This window comes from Strix aluco, chromosome Z (genome assembly GCF_031877795.1).
Source record: "Strix aluco isolate bStrAlu1 chromosome Z, bStrAlu1.hap1, whole genome shotgun sequence".
In the NCBI taxonomy this organism is placed as follows: Eukaryota; Metazoa; Chordata; class Aves; order Strigiformes; family Strigidae; genus Strix; species Strix aluco.
The window spans coordinates 95,665,194-95,677,341 of record NC_133971.1 but is presented as its reverse complement, the minus strand read 5'-3'; the positions used below and the strand labels follow the sequence as shown (position 1 = coordinate 95,677,341).

Here is a 12,148-nt window from a genome sequence, read left to right as displayed (position 1 = left end):
GCTGAGATGAAGGGGGATTTGCCCCCCAGCCCCGGGTTGAAGCCATCGCTACCGTCCCCTGCCAGCTTGCTGTCTGCATGGCTCAGCACCCTGAAGGGAGAGCTGGTCTGAAAATGGTGGCGCCAAAGGTGCCGATCTTGGAGATGACACTTTGGGCTCTCACAGCTGGTGCTTGCCCTGACCCGTGGGTGCAGGGCCCGATCCTGGGGTGGTGGGACCCCCTCAGTCCCTTGCTGTCACCATGGAGGCTGGGACGGTGGTGCCTGGCACGGGGCAGCCCTGCCTCAAAATGGCAGCCGGCCCAAGAGCTGGGTTCGGCCATTACTTGTTACGTATTTACACCCTGAATCCAGTTAAATGCAGATGCATGAGGAGAAAGTTTGCTCGTACAACAGCGTCAGGGCAGTTGGCAGCAACTTCGTCCCAGCTGGTGCCTCCTGGGTCGCTTTGGTTGAGTTCAGAGCTGTGTTCCCTCTGGTTTTACCCATCTAAAGAATCTCTGGGCTTTCCTCAGGCTCGCTCCTGGCCGCCACCACACCACCGGCATTTCTCCTCCTGGGTGCCCGACGCTGAGCACCCCAAACCCATATCAGCCTCCCTGAGGCATAAGGCGCTGTATTAAAAACAAACAAAAAAGGACTTTGGGTTTGATTTGTACCGTTGGGCTTGTCCTATTGCTGGTGGCGGCCCTGTCTGGGCGGGTGATGAAGCCAGCGAGCTGCCACCAGGCTGCCCGGCCCCATCCTGCGGCTCCGGGTGTGTGGGGAAGCCCCTCAGCCCCCCACAGCCCCTCGGCCTTCCGCTCCCTGGTGTTTTTGGGTGGTGAGGTGGTTTTTGGGGGCTGAGAGAAGCCCTTTGCTCGCCCTGCCCTGGCTGGGGGACGCCGGCAGAGGAGGGCCGGGCGCCTGTCCCAGCCCCGCCGGCGGCCGTGTTTCGCTGGTGGATTTCTCTTCCCTTTCGCTGTGACCTGCGAACGGCGGAGCAGGCGCTCTGCCAATTTTGTGATCTGCTGCCTGCTTCAAAATGGAGGCAGGAAGGTATCCATTTTCATCAAGGAGATGACAGTGCTTCAGTCTTCCTGACCATCTGGAGAGAGGCACCTCCAGCGCAGAAACAAAGCGCGGCGGAATAGAGCGAGCGGATAGGCAGAGGGAATAAATTGCGCTGTAAATAATAAATTACACTTATCAGCCCGGACTGGTTTGGGGGGATTTTTATTTTTTTTTGGTTTGGTTTTGTTTTTAAATGCTGTCTTGGTTGAACTAAACTAAAAGAAGAAATACAACAGATATTTTCTAAAAGGCAAGTTGCAGAAAGCTCTGGTGTATTAGTAAACAAATATAAGCAAATGAGTGTTTTGGCACACATGCTAAGTTTATTGCACAGACAAATGTAAAAAGTCCTAAGAAAGGAGGAGTTTTTCCCCTGATGTGTACACATGCTGTGTTGGTGGTCTTGTGTAGGTCCAGGTTTTTAATAGCCCTTTCAAGCTTCTCTGGAAAGAGCTTGATCCATGGGAATTTAATATCCCAAGATATGTTTGTAATTTTCAGCATTCCTCATAATGCTGTTTTTCTGAATTTCATTTTTCTTTAGTTTAGGAAATGAAGTTTTTGACTTCCTCGCAGTGCTTTCAGTTTTGTTCTTAAGTGGGTAAAGTCCGTACTCTTTCATATGAGAAAATCAGCATTGTTTCAAGTTCTTGTTTATTTTAAGCTCTGTAATGCTCTAGGAAGAACATGTGTACATCTGTTTGTTCATTCTATTTACAGAAATACATAGTTTGACAAATAAATACCTTGCAAATATCCTTGTTTAAAGCTGGAAAATGTCAGGCTGGAGTTTCTTTTGAAGCTTAAAATTTATTTTCCAGTCACACGTATAGTGAGGTTTTTGTGCTCTGAGAGAAGAATTATGTGGTGTTGTGAACGGATTTATACTGAGCAAGGTAAAAACTCAATATTTCTTTCCTGCTTCCTGCTAAAGGCATACTAAATTAGTCTTTTTTCCTTAGGTTTATGCCCCGTCAGCAAGCACTGCCGACTACAATAGGGATTCACCAGGTTATCCATCCTCAAAACCAGCAGCCAGCACTTTTCCTAGCTCCTTCTTCATGCAAGGTAAGGCGCTGCTTTCAAAGGGCAATCTATTTTGCATACGTTTTCTGTGTTTGTATTTTAGTTTATATGTAGTCGAGACACGCTGGAATATCATCTTGTGGTGTGTAACATTACCATTAAAATGAAGACCTGTACGTCTTCGTTTGACCATTATGTCTCTGAACATCTTGTTTTGATCCCGCAGTGAAGCAGCGTAATGAATAACTTGCCAGCCTCTTATCACCTGAGGTTCTTGAAGCGTTTTTTTTTCCCAGCGTGTGTGTGTGTGTGTGCATGGATATTATGCATATGCTAAACGCACACAAATTTGTGCATGTACTTTGTGCGCTGCTGGTTTACGTTAATGAGGAAGATTTTGCCTTGTGTAAAGTATATGGTGCTACAAGAATGTCTGTTTGCCTGCATATGCAATTAGAGCAACCTTTTGAAGGTGCAGCCGTCTCTCGTTTGAGGATGGGTTAATAGTTCTCATGTATTCCCTGCTACCATGTTATATTTCTCAGAACGAGTACATGCAAGTAGAATGAAATTTGGTGTAACGTAGTAAAAAAAACTCTTAGAGTTTGGAAAGATCCACACGCCATTAGGGTACTCATCTTTTGCCACATTTAGGGCAAAACAGCCAGCTTTTAAACCCTTCTACACATACTCTGCTTTAGGCTAAATAAAGGGTAAGTAAATCTGTTTAATTCAGCAGGACTGCTAGGCTAAAGTCTTTGCGGGGCAAGGGATTAGATTTTATTCTATATACGCTTTCCAATTCCCACAATTAGGAAAAAAAACACCACAAAAACCAACCCACTTTTGTGTCCCCACCACCTGAAGGTCACGGGCGCTGCTCAGTGTCCCTGGGGATGGCTCAGCTCCGGGTGACCGGGTCCTCGTCTCGTGTCTCTTCGTTCGAGGATGCTGGTGTCTGGGTTAGGCAGCTGCCACGGGAGGACGAGCTGGCTGCTGGCGGAGGAGCAGCAGCAGGCAGGGACGTGGGCAAGAGTGACCACTGGCCCCTCCTGCCCACTGCTCCTCCGCCAGTGCTGGCGGATCCTCGCGGGAGGGGAGAGGCCATCGCTCAGAGCACTGGCCCTGCTGGTCACCTCCTGGGTGGGGCATCTGCGTCTGGACAAAATACAGGCCACGACTAGAAAGTCAACGCTGCTCTTGGCTTAAAACACAAATATACCACCCCAAGAGCCAACCTGCTGTGAAACTCCCGTGGACTTACAAAGCTGGGGATTAATAGGGTTCTAATGATGCCAAATATTTACCCTTTGTAGCGCTCAGGCCGTTCTGCGGTTTTAAATGTTATCTTCTCACAGATTCGTGTTGAAGCCATCAATCTGAGTTAAATGACTGTTCAAACAGCCATGGGAAGGTGATGCTAGAGGTGCTGCTGCTGCCAGGGTGTTTGAAGTGTATAAATAAGGCAGGGCTGTAGGTGAGACATCATAATTTTTTATTAGACCAACTCCTGTAGTTTGAAAAAACCCACGTGCCTGTCCTTCAGGTCTGCTGATCGTTACAGAAAAGTTACCTTTTCTTTTTTTTTTTTTGTGAACACATTGGCATTCTTCCAGTAGAAAATACATTTCGCTGCGTTATTATGATTCCATTTCAGCATGTCTAGTTAAACGCAAAATACGCAGCCAACTGTTTGACTTGATAAAATCTGGGGAGCCTTTTTTCCACTCCTCAGTGCCTCGGTGGTGAACTGGCCTGAAGGATGAGCACAGGGGCACAAGCTGTGAAATCCCTAAAAGGAGAAACCACACAAGCGGTGCTACTCTCTTTTTAAACAAACAAACAAAAAGCAGCAACGAAACAACTCCCAAAACTTTCTGGATGTGGAAACATTCAAAATTCAGGAATTATCTAATCATTTCCCAAGTTGAGGCATCTCCAGAGCTCATTAGCCCATCCTCGTTCTGTGGGCTTCGGTGTGTGTTGTTTCAATGTTCAGATTTTTGTCTCTGATGAAATTTGTTACAACGGGAGTTTATGTACTTGGGTTTGTGATACCAGAGCAGGAATAAAGCAGCAGGAGCCTTAGAAGCCTGAGCGATGTGACTCTCAGGAAGCATCGCGGGATGACGCGAGCGTTGTTGCTCAGTTCAGCTTCATTTTTTTAAATTAAAGTCCGTGGCTTTATGCCGAAGCGGCGCAGCCCTGTAGCCCCGTTGGGGACAGAGTTTTCCGGGGCCCGGAGCCGTCGGTCCTGCGGGCTCCGGCACCGGCGGCCAGCGGCGTTTCCCTCCTGTGTTACAGATGGCCATCACAGCAGCGACCCGTGGAGCTCCTCCAGCGGGATGAACCAGCCCGGCTATGGGGGCATGTTGGGCAACTCTTCTCACATCCCCCAGTCCAGCAGCTACTGCAGCCTGCACCCACACGACCGCTTGGTAAGGCGCGGGCAGGGGGTGGGGGCACGGCTGGCATCGCGCCGACCCGAGTCGTGCCGCTCAAAGCTCCTCCGAGCGCCGTCGGGCGTTGGCCGGCGCCGCGAAACCGAGGAATCTCAGAAAAAACGTTGCCTTAAGGATTTTATCAGGGTTCTGCTGAGGGAAGGAAAGTTTTTGGAGCGGAAGGGTGGCACGGGCTGGGCGAGGAGGTGGGGTGGCGATTGGGTCCTGCGGCGGCTTTGCCCTCTGTGCGCTGCCGGGTCCGCTGCAGGTCACCACCTCTGTGCAGAACCTCTCTTGGTGCAACTGGGAAGTGAAAAAAGGGGAAAAAAAAACCCCTGTCAGGCAGGCTGTGCCTTCAGCCGACAGTGCGAGGAGAGGGTTGAGCCCGCGTTTGCGCCCTCTGCTCGCCTTCGCGGCCGCCAGCCTGCCGATGAGCTGCGCGCGCCTCTGCTTTTGGTGTTCATTTATGGCATTCAGTGTCCTTTGCTGCTCGGAGTTTCTAGATAACTATCTAGCATCAATTTTCTGCTTTAAAAAAGGGAGGTATTTTTATTTTCTCCGGTACATCCTGATCCGTAGCAGGAGGAAGTTGCTGGGACTGATTCCATCCATTGTATTGGAAGAGAATAAAATTGGAATTAAATCTGATCTGAGTACAGCTTAGGGGATATTCTCCTAATATCATCGCTGAATTGATTATGTAGAAATAACACTGGCTTCCATCAATTCCATTTTTGGTTTTGTTTTGGTTTTCAGTAAGGTGTAAAGAACAGACAGCTAAAGTGAAGTCATTTTTCTCCAAATGGGTGAAACATTCCAAGTAATGTTTTTTTATTTTGTGCCTATACTTTTCATTCGTGAAGACCATTAACAAGGAAGAGTAATGAGGAGCACTGGTTTTAAGGGAGGAAAGAGTCCGTTGCTGTAAACTCTCACAGAACCATCTTTTGGGGAATCAGAAGAATTAAAGTCACTCTTGCAAACTGGAAAGTAATTTGCAAAACAAATCTTTAAAGTCTCACAGTTAACGAGGTTTAGCACACTGCTGTGTAAAATTAATAGGAAGTCAAAAGCAAAAGAAATTGCCTCAAAAACTGCTTAATCATGTCCTTATATAAGGCATAATTAAGGCACTAAGCAAACTTAACGTTGCTGTGAAGTGACAAGCCTATATAATAAAAATTGAGCATAACTTTTAAAACCCAATTTAATCTAATTTGTTATCTACACTGGTGCTCATTCATCAGAGTTAGGTGGCTTTTCACGGTATCAGCTCAGGGTAGAGGTAAGAGAGCCGAGTGCCTTGCTGGGGCCACTCTACAAGCATTTTTGCATTTCAGCTTAACCTTGATTCTGTAGTTCTTGGGTTTGTAACATGTAAGAGGTTTTTATGAAGAGCTAAAATATTTCTGCGATGTAAAATGGGTAGGGACGTTGCACCTAAACTCCCCAAAATGTTTTCCTATGTAGATGTAATTATATTTACCCTAAATTTCAGAGATAGTGAGGACCACTGATAAATTTCAGTGATAGTGAGGACCTACAGTCCAAGTTGTAGGTGCTCATATTAATCATTTATTACACATGTCTGGACTGGCAGAGCCTTCTGCGGTTTTGGTAACGCTGGGACAGAAGGGAGAGGGGGATGCTTTAAATAGTCTCTGCATAATTTCTGCTGGAGCATCAGCGAGAGGTCAGCAGTTTGTGGTCAGCTTGTCGAGGAAAGTTTGAGTGATTTCAGTTCGGTTCCCTGCAAATGTCCTTAACTTCTCAGTGACCTGTAGAGAAAATGAATATAGCAAAAGAAAGGAAGAAAAGCTCTTTATTATTTTCACTTTCTCAGGCATATCAGTGATTTTCTAAATTGATGCATTGAGCACAGAGAACAGTTCTCTGCTCTGCTATTCACATCCCATGGTTTTCCTAAAATATTTGGCAGTTGTGGCTGGATGTCTCCCCCCGAGAAATGAGAAAATCCCAAGCCAGATACGTGGCGTGGAACAGCCGTTGAGCCTGGGAGATGGAGACCCTGGTGTTGGGACCGTTGACCTCCGCAATGGCTGGCTGCTCGTTTCTCCGTCACACGAGACATTCTGCTCGGCCAGGCCTTTTTGGCCAGTTGGGTTTGGGGCTGAAGTCCTGGAATGGCTTAAAATGAATCAAAGCCTGAAAACGTTACTCAGACCTCAGTTAGAGCTGATGGTCGTTTTTCCATGGATAAGAAAACCAGGTTTGGGCTGTGTTGTTTACATTCTTTGAGATAACTTTACAGTACTTGGCACTTAATTACAAGAAATCCTGTAAAAGTAGTTAAGTAGTACAGCTGAAGGGAAGGATGTTCTCCAGCCAGCTTACTCTGAACCACCAAAGGAGGCAGAGGGCACGGAGATGATCTTGGTCTTACTTAATGCCTTGATCCTGGGCCAGGTACCACCACGTGTCTCCAGGTACTTGTGTTTCTCAGGAGGCTTTGTGTGAGAGTCTCCAAAACCTAGAGGTCTTCTGCAGGATCTCATCTCTGCTGCGATGGAGGTGAAAGCTGGGCCTGTTCTAGGACCTGTCTGCACACAGGGTCTTAGACTGATGGAGGAAAGACTATTCTAGAGTGACAAACAGCACTAATGTAAGCCAGGTTTAAAGGAACGCAGATTCAGCAAAACGCTTGACCGCAGCAGCGTTGTGTCAGAGTAAGGCAGGTCTGGTTGAGCCAGCGGTGTAGCTACCCCAGCCGTCTGCATGCCGCCCAGCCGCTTGGCCCAGGCTCGCTGGGAGGACTGGGACGTCTGTCTCCCCGAGGGGCTGCGGTGGGAGGGAGCAGGGCTCCCGGCGGTGCTGCCCTGCGGTGCTGGTGGGTGTCCTTAAGGCGCCTTTTGTAATACCAACCTGGCGCCTTTTGTAGTCAGGTCTTGGTTTTAATGTCATGGGGTTCCTAGCACTTCCTTTGGAAGGCTTCTCCTCCAGCCAGGAGCTGTCCCTGTCAAAAAAGTTCGCTTCATTTATCACCCAACCTTCTATAATTCCTTCTCATTACATCTCTATGGTACCATCACCAATGACGACCCATCCACTGTGGATATTTATCCACATCAGGTGGGTGTATGCTGCGTCTCCTCCAGAAAATGTTGAGTTAGGGTAGAAAAATACACTCCCCATGTAGCCTTAGGGCAGCATTCTGCTTTTCTCAGTGGGGTGAAGTACGACAGCGCTCGGGACTGGGGCAGTGTGAACAGCCTGCTGCTTTCCGTGGTCTGGATACTTACAATATTTCCTTTTTTTTAATCCTTTTTTGCCGCAGAGCTACCCATCACACTCCTCAGCAGACATCAATTCCAGTCTTCCTCCGATGTCCACCTTCCACCGCAGTGGCACAAATCATTACAGCGCGTCCTCTTGCACACCCCCTGCCAACGGGACGGACAGTATCATGGGTGAGTCGGGGTTGGGTGCCGCGCCCGCCGCTCCGAGGCTCTCCCTTGCCCCCCTGCCTCCCCTCCCGTCTGCTTCAGCGCACCGCGCTCGTGCCCAAGAGCTGAAATGTGATGGCATATCCCAGTGTGCAGGACTAGCTTCTTAGTTCAGTAGGTGCAGAGAGGCAGCAAGGATTTTGTGGAAATGAGTACGTCATAGTTGGCCTTCACCTCCTTTGCTCGTGCATTTTCCTTCTTTTTTGTGAATTAAACACAATTACAGCAGAGCGCTTTGCTTCAGAGTTTGTGCGGAAGACGTGGCACCAGCTGAGTGCCCGATGCCACTGGTTTTGAAGTTTGATTTTGTGGTTTTTGGTGATTGAATCTCTTGGTGATGCTCCTCTATCGCGACGTTCATCCCCTTCAGTTCATCGCCGGGTTCCCACGTGGTGTGGGGGACACAGCGATGGCGCCGTAAGGGAGAGAGCTGCCTCTGACCCTGCCGCCAGTGACGCCGAAAATTAAGAGCATACCTCTGTCTACTTAAATATTTGGCAAATACCGGTTCATCCTTAAATACAGGAAATAAAAAAATATTGCTTTGCCTGTATCTCAAAGAGCAAATAACGCTAATTAAATAATTGGTAAATAGGGAACACATCGCTGGACACATGTTTCACATTACACACATGATTCTGTATTGAATGACTGCGAGCAGGACTAATGCAGTAAGAATGGAGGGTGGGTTCAAACATTAACACATGGGCATCATATTTTTCAGGGTCTCTGAACAAAGAAGAAACTAAATACAGTCTCTTCTTAATTTGTCACTGTCTGAGAAAAACGGATCCCATTTCAGGGTAGCATTTCTGTGCTCAGCCTCGCCATTCCGTGGAGAGTTCTTCCTTTACGACGTATTGCTGCTTCTGTGCGCGTGACATAGGCAAATCACTCTCTTTTTCCCTCAAAAGAAGTCTAATGGAGTCCCAGTTTAATTCAGCCATTTTTACGCCAGTTATGCAGCAGCCTTACAGATAACAGTTAGGGATGCGAGATCTTGTGGAGGGATGTAAACAGGTGGGAGTCTCCTGCCCCTGTGCCTCCGGGAGCCACCCAGAAAAGTGCCTGAATTTCCCATGTAAAAAAACGCACCCAGCTTTTCATCTGGCTTCATCTCCTGAAAACCCCAGTGTGTGACTCAGAAGAGCAACAATACAAACACGCAGATATTTTTTTTTTTTTAGCGGCTGTAAATATTCAACAAGTAGTTGGGCTGTGTCTGAGCTGAGGGCTGCAAAAGTATTTCTTGGGTCTCGATGCGAGTCCTATTCTCCTCCTAAACCAGTGAACCTCCCCTGAAGTCTGGGCACACTCTGTCTTTGCCCTGATTTTCCCGAGCAGGCCCAGCCGGGAGCCGCTGTGCCTCCATCCCGGTGACCGGGGAGCGCGTCGGCCCGTCCTGGCATGGGGACCCCGAGCACAGCGAGCAGGGCTGGGGCAGGGGAGCCCCGACACTCGGGCAGCAGGGAGAAAATCCTTCCAAGGGACTGCAGGACGGCATCGGCGGTGGTTAATTTTACACTGAGGGTTGGCTTTGTATTTCCAGAGTGCGATGTTGAAGCGACCGGTTACTGAGCTAGAGCAGACGCTGTACGAGCCGATCGTACCCGTCTGATGCCTGGATTAATCCCACTTGCTGCTTTCGCTTCTAATGACGTGTTGTTTGTATGACATTATGCACTGTGACATGCAGCTTTTCCAGGAGAAACATCATGTGCATTTCCCCTTGAGGCACTGGTTTCACAGTAATTTTATTACCAGAGCAGTCACATAATACTGCACTGTATATTTTACAAGAATGTTAAGCTTCCAGTTACAGGAGGGTGGTGAACTGTCGCACAGTATAAGAAGAATATGACTTTTATCCAGCAATGTCACTTCCTCATAATTTGGGAAGATCATCAGCTGTGAATACCGAGATGGTGCAAGTTTTTCCACTCTTCTTAACATAGAAACATCACTTCCAGTCTGCTGTTTCAGAAAGCCTTATTCCATCAGAACAGCGTGAGTTTGTACTAGAATTTAAACTATAAAAAGTCCGGCTGGAATTCTCTAATAGAAGGCTCCAGCCTATCAGTTACACGAGATGCTTTGCTAGATAGAATTCTACTCGCTGAGATACTGATTCCTGGAAATTTATTCAATAATCAGAGATTTACAATCAGAATCCCAGCAGAAGGATGTGAAAAGGCTGTACTTCGTCATTCTGTCCCTTTGCTTTCCAGCGCGGAATTGTTCTTCGCAGAAACATGCTGAGAAAGTTTTAGGAGATTAACTGTAACAATAAACACGCTCTTCAACAAGAGTTAGAATCAATCCATCAAGAGGTTGCAGTCTTTCACGAGGCCTTCAGTACATTAATAGTCCTGCGAGTGGGGGAACAGCTCACAAGGAAAAGCCACAGCTTTGGCGGCGCGTTTTCAAGTCCTGTTTTCCAATCCTGTGCCCAAGTTCTCTTTGTCTTCTGCATCACGCCAGAATCTGCTGATGTTTTGTGTCGGCGGAGACCTGCCTTCTCTAGCGGGGACACCAGCGTTTGGCTCACGTGTAGTCTCTAGTAACAAGCATCTTTAGGCCACTTGGAGGAAATAAAGACCAGCACAAGTAGATAAGAAATGCTTGTTGCTTCAGATGGGTGGTCTAAGTTAGATAACTTAGCCCTCAGCGTGATCCTGGGCCTTCCCTGCAGCTCCTGCAGCCAGGACCGTCACGTTGGGGTGGTTGGAGGGGACATCCCTGCCCGGCTCTTCAGGCACCTCTTTCTGGAGCTGTGGTCCGTGCAGTCACCTAATCCCCTCTGAACCTGCTGAAGCTGCCTGCTTGCCCAGCTTCCCCCAGCTGCACTCTCTGCAGGGATGGACTTCACCTATTTTAATTTCTTTTCCTGGAAGTTTCATCAAATGTTCCCTTGCTCTTGCCTCAAACCATTGTCCATCATCAGTTAATGAATTAAAACCTTCCTTGGAGTCTGGATTTGGCTGCTTCGGTCAGTTAAAGCCCAGTGTAGAAACGTCTTGGATAAACTGTGCCCTTCCAGTTTTGGGGGAGTTCCCTAGTGTTCCTCGTGTTAAATTGTTCCATGTTTTGCTTAAGAACTTGAAAACATCTGTCCTTGTTCAGAGCAAAAGCTCATCTATGCAACGGTCCTGCCTCCAGCAAAAACTCTTACGGATTTCCTGGGAGGAATATCAAAACAAAGCAAACATATATGATATTCTCCCAGTTGTTCCAGCGCTCAGTATTTAGGAAGCTCGAGTTCATTCTTCTCCATGAAGTGACCCGGCCTTCCCTAGAGGCTCGGCCTGGCACGGTGATGTTACGCACTTGTGGAACAGTGCTCCTCCTCCTTCAGTCTGACTCTGCTCCCTCAGGGCCCGATGTGGTTCTTCCCCCTCGTGTTGCCCTCAGCAGGAGATGACAGCCTTTCTGCCCTGTTGTTTGGCTTCATGTATCATATCACAGAATCATCTGGGTTGGAAAAGCCCTTGAAGATCCTCCAGTCCAACCATGAACCTCACACTGACCGTTCTCAACTCCACCACATCCCTCAGCGCTGGGTCAACCCGACTCTTCGACCCCTCCAGGGATGGGGACTCCCCCCCTGCCCTGGGCAGCCCATTCCAACGCCCAACAACCCCTTCTGCAAAGAAATCCTTCCTAAGAGCCAGTCTGACCCTGCCCTGGCGCAGCTTGAGGCCATTCCCTCTTGGCCTGGCGCTGGTTCCTTGGGTCAAGAGACTCATCCCCCCTCTCTGCACCCTCCTTTCAGGGAGTTGGAGAGGGCCATGAGGTCTCCCCTCAGCCTTCTCTTCTCCACACTAAACCCCCCCAGTTCCCTCAGCCGCTCCCCATCACACCTGTGCTCCAGACCCTGCACCAGCCCCGTTGCCCTTCTCTGGACACGCTCGAGTCATTCAATGGCCTTTTTGGAGTGAGGGGCCCAAAACTGAACCCACTCATCGAGGGGCGGCCTCACCAGTGCCGAGTCCAGGGGTAAGATCCTTTCCCTGTCCCTGCTGGCCACGCTATTGCTGATACAAGCCAGGATACCATTGGCCTTCTTGGCCACCTGGGCACACTGCTGGCTCATGTTTAGCCAGCTAGCAATCAACCCCCCCAGGTCCCTCTCTGACTGGCTTGTATCATACCCCACTGTCATGGT

The 12,148-nt window shown here is 48.6% G+C and overlaps 1 protein-coding gene across 14 annotated transcripts in view; it reads left to right on the top strand.

Moving 5' to 3' along the window:
* LOC141918134 (transcription factor 4) overlaps positions 1-12,148 on the top strand; it is a 239,365-nt gene that overhangs the window by 192,832 nt on the left and 34,385 nt on the right. For all 14 annotated transcript variants that reach the window (XM_074812209.1, XM_074812204.1, XM_074812203.1 and 11 more), the window contains 3 exons: positions 2,015-2,120; positions 4,383-4,516; positions 7,815-7,947. In XM_074812209.1, the coding sequence (XP_074668310.1) occupies positions 2,015-2,120; positions 4,383-4,516; positions 7,815-7,947 (373 nt within the window). The remainder of the gene's footprint in view (positions 1-2,014; positions 2,121-4,382; positions 4,517-7,814; positions 7,948-12,148) is intronic.